This window comes from Pan paniscus, chromosome 1 (genome assembly GCF_029289425.2).
Source record: "Pan paniscus chromosome 1, NHGRI_mPanPan1-v2.0_pri, whole genome shotgun sequence".
Taxonomy (NCBI): Eukaryota; Metazoa; Chordata; class Mammalia; order Primates; family Hominidae; genus Pan; species Pan paniscus.
The window spans coordinates 82207659-82230041 of NC_073249.2; the positions used below are offsets into that span (position 1 = coordinate 82207659).

General features: G+C 44.1%; 1 protein-coding gene across 1 annotated transcript; it reads left to right on the forward strand.

Annotated features, from left to right (window-relative positions):
• The first annotated feature begins 1884 nt into the window (after positions 1-1884).
• Positions 1885-14736, forward strand: CREG1 (cellular repressor of E1A stimulated genes 1). The gene is made up of 4 exons (XM_003824600.5): positions 1885-2348; positions 7610-7729; positions 9450-9634; positions 13450-14736. Exons 1-4 carry the CDS (start codon positions 1995-1997, stop codon positions 13451-13453), a joined length of 663 nt encoding a protein of 220 aa, XP_003824648.1. The 5' UTR covers positions 1885-1994; the 3' UTR covers positions 13454-14736.
• Positions 14737-22383: the final 7647 nt, after the last annotated feature.

Consider the following 22383-nt stretch of genomic DNA (forward strand, 5'->3'; position numbering starts at 1 on the left):
CTTAACAGGTCCTGAACTGGTAAGTTCAAATTTGTACATGGGATATTGATAGTAGACTAACAATCCCTTTGTGCGTCTATATGAGGGACTCCTGGGCCAGTAGTTTAAAAGGTCTTGACGGGCAATAACAAATGTTGGTGAGGATGTGGGGAAAAGGAAACCCTTGTACACTGTTGGTGGGAATGTAAATTAGAATAACCACTTTGGAAAAAAATTTGGAGTTCCTCAAAAAATTAAAAATAGAGGTACCATATGATCCAGCAATCCCACAGCTAGGTATATCCCTAAAAGAAAGAAAATCAGTATATTGAGAGATGTCTGCACTCCTGTGTTTACTGCAGCACTATTCACAACAGCCAAGATTTGGAAGCAACCTAAGTGTCCATCAACAGATGAATGGATAAAGAAAATGTGGTATATATACACGATGGAGTACTATTCAGCCATAAAAAATGAATGGGATCCTGTCTGTCTTTGCAACAACATAGTTGGAACTGGAGGTTATTACGTGAAGTGAAATAAGCCAGGCACAGAAAGACAAACTTCAGACATCCTCACTTATTTGTGGGAGCCTAAATGGAAACAATTGAACTCATGGAGATAGAGAGTAGAGGGATGGTTACCAGAGGCCAGGAAGGGTAGTGGGGGGACTTGCAGGGGAGGAGTGGGGATGGTTAATGGGTACAAAAAATAGTTAGAATAAGACCTAGTATTTCATAGCACAACAGGGTGACTATAGCCAATAATAATTTAAGTGTACATTTAAAATAACTAAAAGTATAATTGGATTGTTTGTAACACAAAGGATAAATGCTTGAGGCAATGGATACCCCATTTACCCTGATATGACTATTATGCATTGTATGCCTGTAGCAAAATATCTCATGTACCTCATAAATGTATACACCTACTATGTACCCACAAAAATTAAAAATTTTTAAATAAGTAAATAAAAAGTTTTTTAAAGGTCTTGAACTTTTGGGCTTCTGCCTAACTTTACTACTAGTGCAAGTGGGCCCCTTGAGATTTCAGCACCCCAGCATTTGTTAGTGACTGAAATAATGAAAATTCTGATCAGGCCCTTGCTTGCACATGTTGACAACTCTCTTTTTGCCCAATATCCCTTGTTCCTACAACATAATCATAAACTGCTGATGTACTGTTTCTTTGTCAAGCAGGAGGAGATAATAACTTCAGGGTTACGAAAAAGTTTGCAGGAGGAATAAGTCCTTTGAAGTACTTTGAGGCCAGCTTCTGTCGCCCAGAAGTCTGATTGTTCAAGGAATTATCTGAGACTGAAGAAACACAGACTTTTCCCCTCGATTCCCTGAAACTCCCCCTCCCTGACTCGCTGGCCGCATAAACACTCTCTGCTTCTACTTTTTGTTAGGGCGGATTTGAGAGATCTTGCCCTCCCGCCTTCTCGCTTTGGCCAAATCGAATAAACTTTTATCTCCAAGCACCTATATGTCAGTGTTTGGCATCAGCTACACATGGGGTACACGAGCCTGAGTCTGGGCTTCTACAACGCTGGGACCCTCGCTGTTCTTTGGAGCTGATGGTAAATTCAACAGAAAAGAGGCGCATGGGTAGAAAATGCAGCATTTCCTCTCAGATGCCAGATATTCATCTCCAAAGGTATTAAAAGGAGGGGGTGTGTGCCTGTGTAAAGAGGCTGGTCTTTTCCTAGCAGTACGATTGGGGCAAGTTGCTTGATTTCTTCAAGCCTTTCTTTTTCCGCCTGTCAAACAAAACAAAACAAATATCCCATTTAGGACAAATTCACAATCCTTAAAGAGGGCAGGCAGAGCGATTGGAATGCAGATGAACCAATCCCTTCTCCTGCAGGTTGCGGAGCTGCAGAGGGACCCCGCCCCCTGCATTGTGCTTAGCTCTGATTGGCGCCTCGCGGAGGGGGCGGGGCCAGGGCGCGCCGGGCTCCGGCTGGGTCCCTGCAGGTCTTGGGGCCCGGGACTCTGCCTGGAGACACCGCCATGGCCGGGCTATCCCGCGGGTCCGCGCGCGCACTGCTCGCCGCCCTGCTGGCGTCGACGCTGTTGGCGCTGCTCGTGTCGCCCGCGCGGGGTCGCGGCGGCCGGGACCACGGGGACTGGGACGAGGCCTCCCGGCTGCCGCCGCTACCACCCCGCGAGGACGCGGCGCGCGTGGCCCGCTTCGTGACGCACGTCTCCGACTGGGGCGCTCTGGCCACCATCTCCACGCTGGAGGCGGTGCGCGGCCGGCCCTTCGCCGACGTCCTCTCGCTCAGCGACGGGCCCCCGGGCGCGGGCAGCGGCGTGCCCTACTTCTACCTGAGCCCGCTGCAGCTCTCCGTGAGCAACCTGCGGGTGAGCTGGGGCCGGCGGCTTCCTCAGGCGGGCTGTGGGCGGGGCGGCCACAGAGCGAGCCTTCACTCTCCCCAGAATTCTTCCCGGGAAGTGGAGCGTGGCTCGAACGGCTGTTGCTTCTCTGCCGCGCAGGCAGGTGGGCGTTGCAGCGTCCCAGATGTTGGGCAACTGGGTACCAGGAATTTCGCACAAGCCTCCGCCACTGGGCCACGCACCTGGGGTATATTCTCTGCCAGCAGCCCGAGGACTTCTCATCCCTGAGTGGTTCTCAGTCGTCTTGGGGCCCAGTGTCTCTATTAACTGTGCTCCTATTCTTTTTTTTTTTTTTTTTCTTCCTTTGAGACAGAATCTCACTTTGTGGCCCAGGCTGGAGTGCAGTGGCGCTATCTCAGCTTACTGCAACCTCTGCCTCCCAGGTTCAAGCGATTCTCGTGCCTCAGCCTACCGAGTAGCTGGGATTACAGGTGCGTGCCACCACACCCGGCTAATTTTTGTATTTTTAGTAGAGGCGGGGTTTCACCATGTTGGCCAGGCTGGTCTCAAACTCCTGACCTCACGTGATCCACCCATCTCAGCCTCCCAAAGTGCTGGGATTACAGGCGTGAACCACCGCGCCCTGCCTGGGCTCCTATTCTTAAAGGTTTTACAGGGCATAGAGATTGTTAGGTATTTAAGCACTTTAATATGTGACTTCAGGGTTTCTCACTCTCTTACCCTTCCTGAATTAAGCTTTTCCCTCCTGCAGCAAGAAGCTAACGTACAATATCATGGACGATTACAATGATTACTGCAGTCTTTAGGCCTCCACAGGCATAGTGGCTCCTCAGTAAGATGCAGAGCTGATTGAAGGTGTATCTCTTCCTCGCCCTTTGCCCACCTTCTGGTACAGGGCCACACTTACAACTCTGATGGATCTCTGCTGTCTCAGGGATGGGGTCACAGACACCCAGCTTGGGAGGCCGGAGACACACAGAGTCCAGGAATGGAGCCTGATTTGATGGAGGGTCTTTTTGACAAAGCTCTCACATTTGAGTTCAACTGTGAAAGTACAACATTGTTGATAAAGACAGGATGTAAGAAACTGATGCTTGATTAATCACTTTTCCATTTGCCTTCCATTCGTTGTCTCTTCTATTAATTCTTTGAAGTAGGTGTTATATACCCCATTCTGCAGATGAAGAACTTGAGGCCTACCTAGGTTAAGTAACTTGTTTAAAGCCAGCGGGCAAACCCCTAGTTTCATCTCAGGTTCATCTTTCTTCAAACCACCTATCACAGGCTGGTGGCCCATCAGCTGAATATGTCCCACAGACCAGTTTGGCCTACACAAAGTTCTGTTTTGTTTTTAATAAATTTGAATTTGTTACCAACATTTTAAAATTTAGATTTTACTTTAAAATGTAAGTCTCTAACTTTTCTTGAAAAATGGGAAGATCCAGTGACACTGTGGGCCTGCATTCTCTGAGCAAAAACAGAAGCAGTGCCCTCTTTTAGCTAAGGCAGATACACCCCAGTTCACCATTTTCTTATTCCCAGCCCATTCCACACCTTTAGGCGTTTGCTCAAAACAAACTCACTCCACTCCATCAGTGGTGCTCAACTTTGACTGCAAATCATAGTCACCTAAGAAGGCTTTAAAAATAGGATGCCAAGGTATTTTATTGAAAGCACATTTTATTTTAAGACAACACCCCTTCCCGCCTCCCAACAAACCACTCCCTGATGATTCTAATGGGGGAGGAGGGAGATTGACCAATACATAATCATATTTAAATTTGTGAGGTGACTAGGGAGTTGCTGGTATTATTGTCCCCATTTAGGAAGTGAGGAAACACAGACTCAGAGGTGCAGGGACTTACCCTGTGACCAGCCAGCTAATGGCTGTCAGGTAGGACATTAGCCCAGGTCTTTCATGTTTCTAGAAATAGACAGGACAGTGGCAAGGAACCTACCCAGTGCTTTAGGTTTCCATGATGGCAGTGAAAAGAAGTGGCCACATTAGAATTTGTCTGACTTGATTCCATCAATTAGCAGGTCAAAGTTTCTGCTTTTTTCTTTTCCTCCTCCTGACCTCCAGGGTGCTCTGCATTTCTTCTCATTGATGGGGTGAAATCGTTCAGAAGGAACAAGAAGACCTAGGTTTGGGACCATTTCTCATGTGTAAAATGTCTGTCCTCTGTAACTTAGAGATATGTTGTGAGCTTCAAATGTACTTACCACTGGGCTGTTTCTTTTGTATGTCTCTTTCTCTGTGGCATTTTTGTATAGTAAATGTCTGTAGGACAGTGTTGCTGATGTTAGCTTATAGTGGGACCGTGTTTGGCTGCAGAGCCAGTGAGTCTGAAGGGAAATCTTGGGGTTTGATTATTTGCACCAAGACCTCTTACTATTAGCCTCCCTTCCATTTTGGCATTCTTTTCTTGTGATGTGCCCCTTTCTGTTCTGGTGACTCTTGGTTTTTTTCCTCTGACCCACTAAAATAAGTATCCCTCAAAGTCAGTTTCCTACTCTTTTGTTCCCTGTAACGATCCTCAGAAGATTGTATATACTCTCGTTGGATACACTCTATTCTAGTCCTTACTAGGACTCACTTCCAGATGTGTGTCCATTTCTGACCTCTGCAAAGTTCTCTATATTTTTGCTTGCTGTTCATTTTTACTTCATTACTTTGCCACCACTTCAAATTCAACATGTTTAAATCCAGTCCTCCTTCCTCCTGAAACAAGCTGCTTTTGATCTTCTGCATTTCTGTTAGTGGAATTATTGTTTTCTCAGTAAACCCAGTTGGTTCTCACTGCCTCCCCAAATCCCTCAGTTCCCAATCCTGACAGTTTTTTGTTGCCTTCTTTACCTCTGTCCTTGCCCCTTCCTCTTCATTCCTGCCACCTCATCCTTAAGCTTATCATCTCATGCCTAAAAGTACTAGAACAACTCTTACATAGTCTTCCTGTCTGCCCCATCCACCTTGCCTACCCAAATAGATTAACAAAAATACCTGTCACAGCATTGCCCTCTGGCCAGAAACCTTTAACAATACCCAGCTGCCTATAGCTGCGTAAGAGCTACCTGGGATGTTTGTTTAAAATGCATATAGAGGCGGGTGCGGAGGCTCCAGACTGTAATCCCAGCACTTTGGGAGGTTGAGGTGAGCGGATCACCTGAGGTCAGGAGTTTGAGACCAGCCTGGCCAATATGGTGAAACCCACCTCTACTAAAAATACAAAAATTAACTGGGTATGGTGGTGTACTACCATAGTCCCAGCTATTTGGGAGGCTGAGTTGAGAGCATCAGTTGAGCCTGGGAGGCAGAGGTTGCAGTGAGCTGAGATCACGCCATTGCACTCCAGCCTGGGTGACAGAGCTTGATTCTGTTTCTAAATAAATAAAATGCAGATAGAGGACAGCTTGGTGGCTCATGCCTGTAATCCCAACACTTTGGAAGGCCGAGGTGGGAGGATCACTTGAGTCTAGGATTTTGAGACCAGCCAGGGCAACATAGTGAAACTCCATGTCTACAAAAAATAAAAAAATATTAGTCGGGTGTGGTGATGCACATCTATAGTTCCAGCTACTCAGGAGGATGAGATGGGAGGATCACATAAGCCCTGGAGGTTGAGGCCACAATGAGCCGTGACTGTGCCACTGCACTGGGTGGCTGCCTGGGTGACAGAGTGAGACACTGTCTTAAAAAAAAAATTGCAGGCCAGGTGCGGTGTCTCACGCCTGTAATCCCAGCACTTTGGGAGGCCGAGGTGGGTGGATCACAAGGTCAGGAGTTCAAGACCAGCCTGGCCAACATGATGAAACCCGGTCTCTACTAAAAATACAAAAATTAGCTGGGTGTGGTGGCACACACCAGTAATCCCAGCTACTCGGGAGGCTGAGGCAAGAGAATCGCTTGAACTTGGGAGTTGGAGGTTGCAGTGAGCTGAGATCGCACCACTGCACTCCAGCCTGGGTGACAGAGCAAGACTCCGTCTCAAAAAAAAAAAAAAAAAAAAAAATTGCGGTTATTTGGGTTGGGAGTGAAGCCTGTTTCAACATTTTAACCCAAATCAGCATTTTATCAAGCTCTCCAGGCAGGTCGTTCTTAGAAAACAGTGCCTAAGGTTGGCCCACAAATTACAATCTAGACTCCTTAACTTAGGTTGGAGCCCTCTCCACTCCCAACCCCAGCCTCCTCCCGTAGGAAAGCCCCTCTTTCCAGCAAATCAGGTTTCTTGATACTGTTCATCAAGTCTTAGGCTCACCCAGTTCTGTGTTTTTTGCAGTCAGTGTCTCCTCTCCCTTTAATATGTCCTCCCACCTTCTATCCTGGTTTTGAATATATTATAAAGCTCCTTATAGTTCCTCTATCACTCTAGTCTATGCTGGACATACACATTTGTTTATGTCTGCCTTTTCAACCAGATTATAAACTCACAGAGGGAGAGAGTTTACCTGAGTGTCCCCCTCCCCTTCTTTGGTCTCCTGTGGTGCCTTGCCTAATAGTTTCTAGACAGTGACTATTTGGCTAAATGATTTCAAAGAAATCTCTTTATGACTCTTTGTTTTGATGGGTCAGTGTGAAATGGCAAAATTCTGCACACAAGACACTTAGAGCTTAAAGAGCTAAATAGTCTAAAATGCGATGTGTGAATTTTGTTATAATCTGTCAACAGTGCCTTTTATGAAGTTGATTTCTGAATAAGAAAGCATTAAGAATTTTGCTTGTGTTACTTTTTGAATGTGGGATAAAACTCATTGTTACTAAAGCAGGAATGAACAACTTCTCCAGTTTTGAAATCACATGACAGTTTCTGCTAATGTAAGATAACCAAGCAGCATGATTCAGCTACTTTCTTGCTTAAATCGCGTAGTTAGCCAATTGAGCAACTGTGGTGTTTTTAGCAATGGTTTTGTATTAGAGTTTAACCCTTTAAATCTTTCAGTGAAGGCTATAGAACAGCCTTGAATTTGGGTGTCACTATAATTATAATTCTGATGAATATGGAATAAATTCAGGGTTTCAGAAAAAGTATATTGAAATAATTTTTACCAAGTCAGTTCATTTTAAATATGAACCCCCGCACCCCCTTTGGGGAGTGGTCAGGATACTTTCCAAGTATTCTTTTCCCCTGAGTGGAAGGTGATGTTTTACGATTCATTGTTTCATGGAAGACCAGTCAAGCTCTAGGGACATCATGTATGCAACTTTTGAAATTTATTACCTCTCCAGAAACCATATTTCACATGAGAGGATCTTCATTTTCTCTCTATAGGAGAATCCATATGCTACACTGACCATGACTTTGGCACAGACCAACTTCTGCAAGAAACATGGATTTGATCCACAGAGTCCCCTTTGTGTTCACATAATGCTGTCAGGAACTGTGACCAAGGTAAGTAGTTATCCTACAGGAAGGGAGATGGTTTCAGAACACCATCGTATTCACAATGAAAGAATAGATCATTTTTCTTTTGAGACAGAGTCTCACTGTGTCTCCCAGGCTGGAGTGCAGTGGTGTGATCTTGGCTTACTGCAACCTCTGCCTCCTGGGTTCAAGCGAGTCTTGTGCCTCAGCCTCCCTAGTAGCTGGGATTACAGGCACGCACCACCACACCCAGCTAATTTTTGTATTTTTAGTAGAGATGGGGTTTCACCATGTTGGCCAGGCTGGTCTCGAACTCCTGACCTCAAGTGATCCACCCACCTCGACCTCCCAAAGTGCTGGGATTACAGGCGTGAGCCACTATGCCTGGCAGAATAGATCTTTTGAGAGTGAAATGCAGTTGATTTGTGATTGCCATGCCCAGTCAGAACATGTTCTATTCTAATAGGTGAAGTAATTCCATGAAAACCAAACGTTTTAATAAGTTGCTTTCATATAGGTGTTAAATAAGATATGACAAAAATGAATGATTTTCTGAAGCCAAGCAGATGTAACAACTATGAAGCTCCTGTATATAAAGTTATTCTTACTAAAGAGCATCTGGTTGACCAAAGCCCTCTACTCTCCATTACATTTTACACTGTTATAATGTTTTTTCATGTCTGGGCTCCTTGTCTCCATATTTTAACAGTGGCTTAAAGCAGGGAAAACATATTAGGTAGGCCAACCAGAGGATTATGCATTACTGAAAACTGGAAGTGAATTTAGTTTGGATCGCCTGCTGAAGGGAAGAGGTCAAATACAATCTCAGGAAGAGCAGTGGGCATGGTGTCAGGAGTGCGGATCTGATTACCCAGCCAGCAGATTTGCTTTTTGACCGTGTCAATCATTAATGCCTCAGACAAGTGTTATTTATGGTCTGTAAATTCTTTGTGGATGCATCTCTGTAGTTGAGTGTCCTTCACTGGCAGGAAAAAGATGGAGGAGCAGCACATGCTTTTGAGTTCTGTTATGTGGTTTCTAAACATTTTTATCCTTCAGTACATTCATCTGTATGTTTAACATGTCCATGTTATGGGATAAATATGCTAAACATTACATGTCTTAGGCACCAGTAATGTTACAGTACTTAGTGCTAGTTATTCTAATAGCTCAAAATGCCTTTTTACCAATGAAAGTTGGTATTATACTTACAGTGGTTTCCCACTTCGTTGTATCTGTTATTACCAACAATTGAAATCTTTATTCTCTGCATTCTTTACATTTCCTTTATTTTCTCTTGATTCCTTAAGGTTAAGATCAAGATTTACAACTAAGTAAACTCTTAGGATTTATAGAATGCTAGAGTCACACATTCTTTTTTTTTTTTTTTGAGATGGAGTCTTGCTCTGTCATGCAGGCTGGAGTGCAGTGGCACGATCTCGGCTCACTGCAAGCTCCGCCTCCCGGGTTCATGCCATTTTCCTGCCTCAGCCTCCTGAGTAGCTGGGACTACAGGTGCCCACCACCACGTCTGGCTAATTTTTTTTTTTTTTAGTAGAGATGGGGTTTCATCGTGTTAGGCAAGATGGTCTGAGTCTCCTGACCTCGTGATCCGCCCGCCTTGGCCTTCCAAAGTGCTGGGATTACAGGCGTGAACCACTGCACCCGGCCTAATCACACATTCTTAACAAATGAGAAGATAAAGTGTTACTGCCATAAGAATGTTTATTTCATATATGTCCTTTAGGTGAATGAAACAGAAATGGATATTGCAAAGCATTCATTATTCATTCGACACCCTGAGATGAAAACCTGGCCTTCCAGCCATAATTGGTTCTTTGCTAAGTTGAATATAACCAATATCTGGGTCCTGGACTACTTTGGTGGACCAAAAATCGTGACACCAGAAGAATATTATAATGTCACAGTTCAGTAAGTACTTACACATCTTTCACCTAAGATTGCCGCCCTTACAGCCATCCTCAGCCTTCTAAGGCAAGGGGTGTTTAACCGTTTCATGTGCCCTGGACACCCTGGGCAGTCTGGTAAAGCCGCTGACCCCTTCTCAGAATAATGTTTTAAACACATAAAATACAGAGGATTAAGAAGAAAATCAACTATAATGAAATACATTTATAAAAATATTTGTAAATGTGTGGTATAATCGTTTTATTAATATATTAAATATAAGATCTAGTAATAAGTCTATTACTTTTTCTTTTTTTTTCAAGACAGAGTCTTACTCTGTCACCCAGGCTGAGTGCAGTGGCACCATCTCAGCTCATTGCAGCCTCCACTTACTGGGTTCAAACGATTCTTGTGCCTCAAGCCTCCCAAGCAGCTGGGAATACAGGCATAGACCACCACACCCAGCTGATTTTTTGTATTTTCATAAAGAGGGTGGTGTCGAACTCCTGAGCTCAGGCAGTCTGCCTGCCTCAGCCTCCCAAAGTGCTAGGATTACAGGCATGAGCGACCATGCCTGGCCTTTTCTGTGCTTTTAAAGTAGTGAGGATTGAAGACTATTTTAAGACATCTGCAACACCTGTGACATGATATGAACGTATCTGTGATTTCTCTATTTCTGTTGGAGACAGTCACAGATAGGCTGTCACCCTGTGGTTTATTCCCTACATTCATTATTGAAGGAAATGATACATTCAGTTAGAGCCTAATGAAAATGAAAAAAAAAATTTTTTGAGCCAAGTTCATAGACCCCCTGAACTCTGTCTACAGGCCTGGACACCAGGTTGAGACTCCATTTTAAGGCTATGCTTGTTGGGCCCTGAACAGAGCCCAGTTATGACCCACGATGGCATTTTCTCATGAGGCTTAGACTCAGGTGCTCCTGGACTGTGAATGCCCTTCATCTGAGTCTGAGCAAGTAACCCCATCCCATCAGCCCCAGTACTACAAATGCCTATGGGGATGTGTGGTTTATCCCACCAAGAAGTGCTTGGAAGGGAGGAGGCTCAGACAGAAGAGGCCATGGGAGAAAATAAAGCCCAGGACCTGAAGACAGAAAGGGAAAGGAAAGAAGAGTGTAACTGGAGTCTTTGGAGTTAGCTAAGGGTTCAAATGAGGGAATACAAGGGACTGGTGCTTCTCCCAGGTGACACAGGGAATTCTGGCATATCTGGGGAGGTGATAAGAACAGTAACAATAACAGCTAGTGTCCATTGTTTATTACTGGCTGGGTGCTATACTGGCTACTTTTCATGTATTAACTCATTCAGTTCTCACCACATCCCTTTCTTGCGCAACCTTCCACCGCAACAGGTAGGTGCTGTTTTTCCACATGTGTGAAATGGAAAGCTGATGCACAGGGAACAAACTGGCCTAAACTGTTTGTTCTTGCAGCCAGGAAGTGGTGGTGCTAGGACTCAAACCCAGGCATTCTTGCTCCAGAGCCATCACCTGACTTCTATCCATGATGCTGTACTTCTCCTCTGGCTGCCTCACTGGTAGCTGGCCAGGCTCCTAGCTCAGTGTAATTTATAATGCACTTTCTGCTTGTAATGATTGACTGCTGTTTCAGGAGATTATGGTGATGATACTAAGGTAGACTCGTAGGTTGTAGGTCATTTGAAGGCTTAAATTCTTAGCATTTATTTAATCTGTGTCTTTTTCAGTTGTAGAACAGTTCCATGTTGAACTATTGACTCCCTACCATGATTGGAAATTTCTTGACAGTAAAGCTCAGTTTTGTTTTGTTTCTATTTTTTTTTAATTCCAAGCAGGGCCTAGGACAGTGTGTGTCATAGAGCAGGTGTTTAGGAATGATTGTCTGGCTCATTACTTGAGACAAACACTCTCACACTCTTGTTGGAATAAAGAATCCCACAGTCCTGGCGCTTGTTTTGCTGCTGTGCATGCAGGAGAGGCATGGGCCACTGGTCGTCTTCTGGGCCAGCAAAGCCATCTGACTTCATAGGAATAGAGAGGTAGCAATTACAACTTTATTCCCTGGCAACAAATTATCAGGATGACTGTTGAGAAGGGCCTGCTCTTCGAAGTTAAAGTTTACTTTCACAGGACATAATCTCTGAAGCGCAGTCATCTTTATATAAATAGCATGCCCAAAGGCAGTGCCTGGTTTAATAACAAAATAAAACTGTTTTCCCGTAAGTCTCCACACTGAATAAGTGAGTAAAACAGATACTTTTGAGGTTCCCACTTTATTATGCTGACAAAGGAGCACTTCTCTGCAGCACAGAGATAGAACATTTTTCCCTTGTCCTGAGAGGAGGCCCAAAGGCTAGAGCAGATGTGACTCTTCTGAGGCAGTGCACCAGAACCCGAGGGATGGGCAGGGCCTGAAAGCTGCCCGCTCTGACCAGGTGCCTCTGGCTAGGAACTGTCCATCTCCGAGTCTAGGAGTGCCCCCACTAATCCCACCCACCAGGTTTGCCACCAGAGCTGTTTAATAGTCCGGGGAGTGTACAGTGATATCTGTGAGGACCAGGGCCCCCATCTTCTTGGAGAACCACCCACAGGGGCCTCACAGGCGTTCTGGAGCTTCCCCACATTGGCAGCCACCTTGCTTGGCTTGCCCAGATCAGTTTTGGAAGATATTATTCCTCCAAATACCACGAAGCCCTCTGCATCTGAAATCTGTTTCACACAGATGGAGACTGCCACTTGTGAGAGCTGATATGGAGCTTAACTGAATGTGGTTTGCCTCATTGGACTGTTGGGTGAAGACCCCGTGAGCATGTTTGCATGCTCAGTGGAAGGCTTAAACGTCTACATGAAGCATTTGCTGGCACCCTGGAATAAGCAGTTCTTTTTTTTTTTTTTGAGATGGAGTCTCACTCTGTTGCTCAGGCTGGAGTGTGGTGGTGCGATCTCAGCTCACTGCAAGCTCTGCCTCCTGGGTTCATGCCATTCTCCTGCCTCAGCCTCCTGAGCAGCTGGGACCACAGGCACCTGCCACCACGCCTGGCTAATTTTTTGTATTTTTAGTAGAGGCAGGGTTTCATCATGTCAGCCAGGATGGTCTCAATCTCCTGACCTCGTGATCTGCCCGCCTCGGCCTCCCAAAATGCTGGGATTACAGGTGTGAGCCACCGCGCCCGGCCAACAAGCAGTTCTTATAAGCATAAGCATTGCTTTTGACCACTGTTAAGTCTGGGCAGCAGCATGTTTGTGCTAAGCCTCATTTTATCTCCTCTGGCGCACATCCAGATATTTCCTAGCAAACACACAGGTAACAAAAGGTCATGGATTACAGACTTGCCCAGTCTTGATACCTAGAGATGGATTCCCTGGTTGGTGGCAGCAGAAAGGGGGAAAGTTCACCTCCCAGCTGTGGTCACTATCACTGGGCAATGGCTAATCACTGCTCTTCTGCCCTGATGTTCAGGACCCCTTCTGTTCTCAACTATTTTTGTCTTTTAAGCCTTCAGATATTCTTAAATGAGATAACAACAGCAGCCACGGCAGTGGCCTGCTTCTTGCTACATCCTAGTAGCGTTTATCGAAGTGTGTCAGAATCATACTTGGAGAGGAGGGTTGTTGCTAAAATGAGGATTCCTAGGCCCCACCCTCAACCTATTGAAACCGAAACTCAGGAATCTGCATTTTAACAAACCCAGGTGGTTATTTAGTATATTCTAGTGGTTGAAATGAACTGAAAATCTTAATTTAGATCAGAAATTTTATCTAGTCCTTTCCTAGAATGAATTAATTTTTAAGATTTGTTAACCCAGTTTAACAAAATAATTCTTCTCTGTTCCCTTTTCTAGGTGAAGCAGACTGGTGAATTTAGCAACACTTACGAAGTTTCTTAAAGTGGCTCATACACACTTAAAAGGCTTAATGTTTCTCTGGAAAGCGTCCCAGAATATTAGCCAGTTTTCTGTCACATGCTGGTTTATTTGCTTGCTTGTTTACTTGCTTGTTTACCAATAGAGTTGACCTGTTATTGCATTTCCTGGAAGATGTGGTAGCTACTTTTTTCCTATTTTGAAGCCATTTTCATAGAGAAATATCCTTCACTATAATCAAATAAGTTTTGTCCCATCAATTCCAAAGATGTTTCCAGTGGTGCTCTTGAAGAGGAATGAGTACCAGTTTTAAATTGCCCATTGGCATTTGAAGGTAGTTGAGTATGTGTTCTTTATTCCTAGAAGCCACTGTGCTTGGTAGAGTGCATCACTCACCACAGCTGCCTCCTGAGCTGCCTAAGCCTGGTGCGAAAGGATTGGCTCCCATTATGGTGCTTCTGAATAAATCTTGCCAAGATAGACAAACAATGATGAAACTCAAATGGAGCTTCCTACTCATGTTGATTTATGTCTCACAATCCTGGGTATTGTTAATTCAACATAGGGTGAAACTATTTCTGATAAAGAACTTTTGAAAAACTTTTTATACTCTAAAGTGATACTCAGAACAAAAGAAAGTCATAAAACTCCTGAATTTAATTTCCCCACCTAAGTCGAGACAGTATTATCAAAACACATGTGCACACAGATTATTTTTTGGCCCCAAAACTGGATTGCAAAAGAAAGAGGAGAAGAATATTTTGTGTGTTCCTGGTATTCTTTTATAAGTAAAGTTTACCCAGGCATGGACCAGCTTCAGCCAGGGACAAAATCCCCTCCCAAACCACTCTCCACAGCTTTTTAAAAATACTGCTACTCTTAACAATTACCTAAGGCTTCCTCAACTGCCCCAAATCTCTTAATAGCTTCTAGTGCTGCTACAATCTAAGTCAGGTCACCAGAGGGAAGAGAACATGGCATTAAAAGAATCACATCTTCAGAAGAGAAGACAGTAATATTATTACCCATATACATGATTTCAGAAGATGACATAAGATTCCTCTTAAAGAGGAAATGTCAGGAATCAAGCCACTGAATCCTTAAAGAGAAAAGTTGAATATGAGTCATTGTGTCTGAAAACTGCAAAGTGAACTTAACTGAGATCCAGCAAACAGGTTCTGTTTAAGAAAAATAATTTATACTAAATTTAGTAAAATGGACTTCTTATTCAAAGCATCAATAATTAAAAGAATTATTTTAATGAAATGTGTTGGATTCGTTTTCTTAAACATAGACATTAATATTTATTACACTTTGTTTTATTGTCTACTGTCGAAATAGCATGTTCCTAAATCAGTCACTGGCTGTTTCAAAACTTGAAGTGAATAATACCACTCTTTCTAATTGGCAAAAAGCTCATTATGTCCTAAAATTCTGGGCATGGCCAGATCTAGCCTTTGTCAAAGGTTCTGCCTCAGGGATTTGGTTGCCAGTGTACCTTGTGTTAGAATTAGGTTGAGGGCAGCTATTTGGTTTTGTCCCTTTACCCACTTAGTGAGTTTTTTCTCCAGCATTTGGAACCACATAAATACATATCGACATTCAGGTAAGATCTAGTTATCAGAGAGAGTAAAGTCAACCAGTGTTTCACAGCAGGTGCTGCAGATTCTTTTATAATTGAATGTGCCAGAATATGTCACTGTTAATATTCCAGTTAGCCACTAGGGGGCACTGTGGACTACTCTTTGTGCAAGTTTGGGTTTCTTACACAGCCAAATCAAGCCCCTAGGAATAATGCCCTGGGTTAGGAGCTGGAGTAAATGCAGCTCAGCAGGGGCAAGAGGAGAAGCAGAGGCCTGATTTGCTGCTGCTGCTGCTGCTAGGTTTTCCTGGGTTTATCATTCCCTCCACACTATGTGCTTCTACATCAGGCTTCTGGTCCCCTTGCACCCCACCTGCTGCAGAAGGAGAACAGATCTCTGGGCTCAAACAGCTAGGAGATGAGTGTCTTAGACTGGGGTGGGGAGGGGGAGTCAGCCTTGGTGCAGAGAGCAGGACAGGCCCTGATAAAGATAAAAGTGTAAAGAGGGGCCGAGCGCGGTGGCTCACACCTGTAATCCCAGCACCTTGGGAGGCTGAGGCAGGTGGATCACGAGATTAGGAGATCGAGACCATCCTGACTAACACGGTGAAACCCCGTCTCTACTAAAAATACAAAAAATTAGCTGGGCGTGGTGGCAGGTGCCTGTAGTCCCAGCTACTCGGAAGGCTGAGGCAGGAGAATGGTGTGAACCTGGGAGGCGGAGCTTGCAGTGAGCTGAGACCGCGCCACTGCACTCCAGCCTGGGCGATGGAGCGAGACTCCGTCTCAAAAAAAAAAAAAAAAAAAAAAAAAAAAAAAAAAAAAAAAAAAAAAAAAAAAAATGTGGAAAGAGGGAGTAGCTCAGGAGCCTGAAGCTACAGAGTCCAGACAGCTGCGTTTGGCAGATGCTATCTTGACCATCCTTCTGCACTCAGCTGGCCAAGGCCATTTGTCTTTACCAACCATGGCCAATAATCATAGTTTATTCTGTCTTCTAGTCCAGGTTTAAAGTCCTTGACAGGTATGTGGGGGAGTGGAGAAAAATCTTTATGAAATGTGACGAAGTTCAATGAAATAAATGCATCAGATATTCTGAGGAGGTTGCTAGTGTGATGTTCCCTTCTTAGTAGTAGTTAGACTGAAGATCACAAAGTAATTGAAAAGGAGACTACTTTCTTTTAAGGGAGCATGTTTTTCAGTTTTAGTACTGAGGAAATAATGCTCTAATTTGTGTAATGCTGGTTGGTCAGTGTTTCCTAGGGGAATTCCAAACTGTCACTTCAAAACCAAGTGTTCTATAAATTTTCATTAGAGAAGACAATTATAATTTAATTATAATTCCTTTTGGAATTAAGGGGGGTACGAATCAATAAAATGTAAATTTTTCAGTTTTTTCCTTAAGATTTATTGTAAGACATTTGTATAGGAAATGTGGAGAATAAAAAGTTTGAAATTTATAACCACCAACCAGCATGGTTGCTAATATTTTAGGTGTGTTTTCTTGGGAGTGATGTTTAAACATAGTCAAGATCTTGCTGTTTAATGAATGTGTATCATGCTTCTTTCACTTTATCATAAACAACTGTGTTCCTAGAAGCCATTCACAAGGATGGCTGAGAATGGCTGCAGAATATTTCATCAGATCAATATAAGCAGGCCACCAAATAATGGTCTGCATTGGGACTCTGTTGCTAGTGACAAGAAACCCAAGTCAAAATTGTTTAAACAAAAAGAGTTCATTGATCTTATATTATTCAGAACTTGGCTTTCATTTCCTGGCTCCTCTTTCTGCCGTGTTAGTTTTCATTGCAGCCAGCAATCTTACCGCCAAGAGGATGTGTCCTTCCTAGCTGGGCCCTAGCCATTCCCGAATAATCACTGTGTCTGGGAATGGGGTGCCCTCTTTGGCCGAACTTGAGTAGTGTGGCTTCTCCTGGAGTTGCGGGTTCACTCAGCACCATGAGAATCACAGAGACTGGGAGAATGTAGAAGGGGGACTCCTGCAATGAAAAGAGTGCTTATGCGAACTGAAGGAACACTGAGCAGGCAAAAACCAAAGGCTATTAGCATTTTCTCCAGTTTTTGCACATTTAGGTTACTTTCAGTTTTTTCCTCTTATAAAAGAAAAGTCTTACACATAAAATATTTTCTACATTTCTGTTTATTTCCTTAGATTCCCAGCAGTGGAATTTCCAAGCCAAAAGCTTTTGGTACATGTTATAAATTGCTTTTAAGAATGTGTATCAATTATAATGTCCAGTGTTTGCTTTAAAACATTCTAGCAAAGAAAAAAGTATAGGGGATTAGATGAGGAGAAATTGGCAAAATGGTAACAGTTGAAGCTAGGTGATGTGCCTGGAGATTCATTTTGCTATTATTCTCCTTTGTGTATGTCTGAAAATTATAAAGATTTCTAAATTGAATTGAAAAAAAATAAAGAATTGAGGATCTAGAGAGGTTAAGTGACTTTCCCAAGCCCACCCAGTTCTGGTCTCCAGGCTTTAAATCCTGGCCATTTCTTCTACTCCACACTAAATTGGCAGGTGGTGATATTGTTTGAGACACAGATTATGCCAGCATAAGGCTTCCTGACTCTTCTTTACCCCACAACACACCAAGGCAGAAATGCAGAGCTAATCTATGTTTGTGGGTGGGGAGGGGGCATGAGTAGTGGGTGCTAGGGAGCTAGATAACAAGTTTGACTTGGTGATTCAGGAGTTCAATAGAGATTTCTTGAAATGATGTTTTCAGTAAAATTTTGGAAAATACATAATAATGGGGGAGGGGGGAGAATTTATATCAATGAACAGCCCTGCAAGCAGTGTGTGAAAGTGCTTACTCTGTGATGGGTTAAAATAGTGTGTTATTTTAATTGGCAATTCTTAAGGTTACTAATAACATTGAACATTAAAATTTATTTTGGTTTATTTTTCCTCACTGAAAACTGTCGATTTATATTCTTTGTCCACTTATGTTTGGGGGATCATTTTAAAAAACTGATCTTGCTGAATTCTGTATATTCAGTCTATGAAATCATTTAGTTAGTAAATTTGTTGCTAATACTCAGTTTTCCTTTTAAGTTATTTTGTTTAAAACCTATAGATTTTCCATTTCTATAGAAGAAATTAACATAATATTTTCCCCTTGACTTCTTTAAGTTTAATTTCCTTTAAACTTGATATGTTTGTTTCCTTTGAGAAATTTGATAAATGTCAATTCAGATTTTCAAATTGTTATGTTTAATTTTTATACTTTTTAATCCTTTAGAATGCATTTTGTGTATAACGTTCTTCACTTTTTTGGATGACAAACCCAAATTATGCTTAGCTTTTGTAGTCTAGATGTGAACCCAAATCTAAGCATAGCTTTCTCAGCAGTGAGGATAAAAGTGAGTTAGGGCCATCGGCCTAGCCTGCTGGACAGTCTATCTGAGAGACACTCTGTATCCCTTAGCTTGAACTTGAGGGATTGGGATTGGCAAAGAAGCATTTTTCTGATAATATTCTCATAACCTTTGGAGGTTGTCTAACACACACACACACACACACTCCTTAGCTAGATTCTGAAGTCCCACCACAATAAAACTTCAGCTGGCTTTCCCAACATTATCTGCCATTCCTCAGTGTATCCTATGCCATGACCAGCCAATCTGATCTGGTTATACCCCAAACTTTTCCCTTTGGACTTTTCCACATGCTCCTCCCTTAGCCAGGCATCTCCTACCTCCTCATCTCCCTCACTTTTCAGGAGTAGGTAGTCCTTTGAAGGCCGAGTCTGCATCTGATTGATTTATCACTGTAGCCCCAAAACACCAAGTGTCAATATTCCATTACGTGGAGTAACCCCTCAATGAAATTTTAACAAACGTTTTGCTTACAGACTTTGTACTTTAGTGAATATAGTGGAAGATGGAGGTTGGACCTCCAACTTGCTGTGTGACTTAGAATGAAGTGATTTGTTTCAGTGAAGGCACATTTAATACTAAGCACTTGGCAAATCTCAAGGAGACTTTGCTTGGCACCCCAGACATCAGCCTCCATTAAGGAATAGCATTCCACATTACAGGCCTGGATGGAGACTTCTGTCTTGTGGGCACGCTGAGCAACTCTGCCACAAACGTTCCATGAGGAAGCAAAGGATTTCGAAGTGAGTTAATTATCATGTATTTGATTTTTCGGATTTGGCGGACTATGTCTCATTGTTCTGTTCCCAAAGCCTGATGTATAGATGCTGCTCAAATACGCTTTTGAGCATGGAATGAGGGCAGAGCAGCTTAACCAAGACACAGTCTCCTCTCTCTCTTTACGGCTGCTCTGAGAAGGGGAATTCAGCACATTATATGCATGCCCAGAGTCGGTCAACACAAACTCTCCTATTTGGTTGCCAAGAGTCATCTGTGTCCCTGGGATTTATCTTTGTCTTAGTTTGCTCAGGCTGCCAGAACAAAATACCATAGACTGGGTGGCTTAAACTGCAGATATTTATTTCCCGCAGTTCTAGAGGCTGGACATCTGCGATCAGGGTGTCAGCATGAGTGGGTTCTGGGGAGGGCTTTCTTCCTGGCTTGCAGACGGCCGCCTTCTTGCTGTTTCCTCACATGGCAGAGAGAGATCTGTCTTCCTCTTTTTTTTTTTTTTTTTTGAGACGGAGTCTTGCTCTGTCACCCAGGCTGGAGTGCAGTGGTGCTGTCTCGGCTCACTTCAAGCTCCGTCTCCCGGGTTCATGCCATTCTCCTGCTTCAGCCTCCCAAGTAGCTGGGACTACAGGCGCCCACCACCATGCCCGGCTAATTTTTTGTATTTTTAGTAGAGATGGGGTTTCACTGTGTTTGCCAGGATGGTCTTGATATCCTGACCTCTTGATCCACCCGCCTCGGCCTCCCAAGGTGCTGAGATTACAGGCGTGAGCCACCACGCCTGGCCTCTCTCTTCCTCTTCTTCTAAGACCACAGTCCTGTCAGATCAGGGCCCCAACCTTCCAACCTCACCTAACCTTAACTACCTCCTAAAGACTCTACCCCCGATACAATCATAGGGTGGGTTATGGCTTCAACATATGAATTTGGGGGAAAACAATTCAGCTTATAGTAATTGTGTTTGGAAGAGAATAAATGATAAGGCTGCTTTGTTCATCCCAAACCTTTCCTCCTTTGATAACTCCCAGGCCCACCCACGCAAGAAGATTTATCCTCAATGGTTTCTAGTCCATTCCTGCTCTAGACTGTGGTTTTACGACACACTTTTGCAGGTTGTATCCTGCACAAAGGCTCCAGCTGACGGGGAAGCAGGGGCTGAAACCCAGCCTGAGCTCATGCCTTCGTCCTGGTGTGAGCAGCATCACCCCAAAGGGCATCTTTCCTAAAAATGACACTTTATGGGTTGGTGGCACCTGGCTTTCGGGCCATTTCTTACTTTAGATGTTTTTGCTTCCTATGCATGGAATCCCAGAGAGGGCAAAAAGAGTGTGAACAGAGCCCCAGGGAGCCCTGGGCTGTGGGGGGCCCCACCGGTGGATGGATGGGGGGAGCAGCCGAGCAGGAGCAGTATAGCAGAGGTTAGGAGCAGTTCGGCTGCGAGAGCACTGGGTTCTGAGCTAGTTGTGCACTTGCTGCATGTGGCCCTGGGCAAATCATTCTACTTCTCGGAGCCTTAGACCCCATCTGTAAAGCAAGGGCAATACTTCACAGGTGGGAGTACAGATTAGCAAAAATGTCCACAAATAACTTAGCACAGTGCCTGACACAGCAGTGATCCTTGTTAGGGCCAGTAGAAGAGGCATCCTCAAGCTCTGGGGGTCCTCATTGCATCCTCTCTGTGAGACTGGAATGTATGCTTGAAGGACAGCAGAGTGAGTGTCAAAATCAAGCACACTGGCTCTGCAGTGGGGCTGCATAGGAACGCATCCTCGTTCCATCACTATTTCATCATGGACAAGGTGCCTCCCCTGTGTGGGCTGCAGGGTTTTCATCAGTAAAATGGAGAATAAAAATAGGACCTGCCTCCCTGGTTTGTAGGAAAAAGTTCGAGCTAATACGTAAAAAGTACACAGAACACTATCCAATATATCAAACATTCCATAAATACTGGTTGCATTTTTTTTCTTTAGCTTCAAATATCGGTTGGTAACTACAGGTTGTTTTCACAAAAATAAAAGTTATAATTGTCAAATTACTTAATTTTATAAAATATGTTCAATCGTGGCATTTCAGCTAACTCTTGCAACAAGCCCTAGAGATAGGCAGGACACTCTTTATTTTTATTTCGTGGAGGAGGTTGGATTCGCAAATGGTTACCTCGGGCAAGTTTACATGTATCAGACCCATTCCTTCAACCTAGCTCTGTCTCCAAGAATCCAGTGACCCCTCAACTGCTGGTGGCACATGGGTCCTTTGAAGAGATGTCTTCTCACTTGTTTTAAAGGTGCATCATATAGAATTGGCAAGTGCCATGTGCTGGAAAACACCAGGTTTTCATGAGGAGCACACTCATATCTTTGAGGGCAGGCAGTATGAACTCTGAAGTCAAGCGGCAGCGTTCAAATCCCTGCTGAACCATTTAGCCAGGTGGCCTTAGGCAAGTGCTCCTCAAGAGGTTCCCCTCTGTGAATCAGGGACGCTGCCTAGGATAGATGTTGGTTATTGGTATTACTTAGTATCCATCCAGGTGTGGAATGTCCTGAGGCTGGTAAGGCTGGAGACCGCAGTTTGACAAAACAGCCGCTAGAGGTCCCCATGGAGCCGCATTGAACATCCAAGAATTCTGTTTAATCCTGTCTTGGGCCAGACCAGCTAGCTGGCCCTGCTGGAACTGAGGGCCCCTCTTTGTCCTGATAAGCACTCTTCCTTCCCTTTAAGCTGGTGACCCTTCTAAGGGGCTGTCAAGGGCTAATGCTGAGACTCACAGGTTCCTGACCTTCAGTCCCCAGAAGTGGGCCCTCAGGTTTAATCCTGAGGCGAGGGGTTGCAGGCCTGTTCCAGTGGATTCCCAAGGGGCCAGGCTGGGCTCTGTGAGGACTCCAGGTCAGGCTGTCTCCACCCTGGGCAAACTCAGGCGACCTTTTCGTCTTTCACTTTTAGAAAAGACAAAAATGTAATCTGCATGAAGTCAGGGTGTCTTGGCAGACCCTGCAGGCCAGGAGCCAGACCCTCATAGGGAAGGAACCCTGGACATGGGCCATCACCGCATGCCTGGGATGTGGCCCAGAGGCAGCACACAGCACAACCCTGTGGGGAGGTAACAGCTAGTGGAGCTGAAAGAGAAAGGGGCACTGGAGAAGCAGGAATCATTATACAAAAATTTAATTTCCAGCTGGAAGACATCTTGTGGAGACCA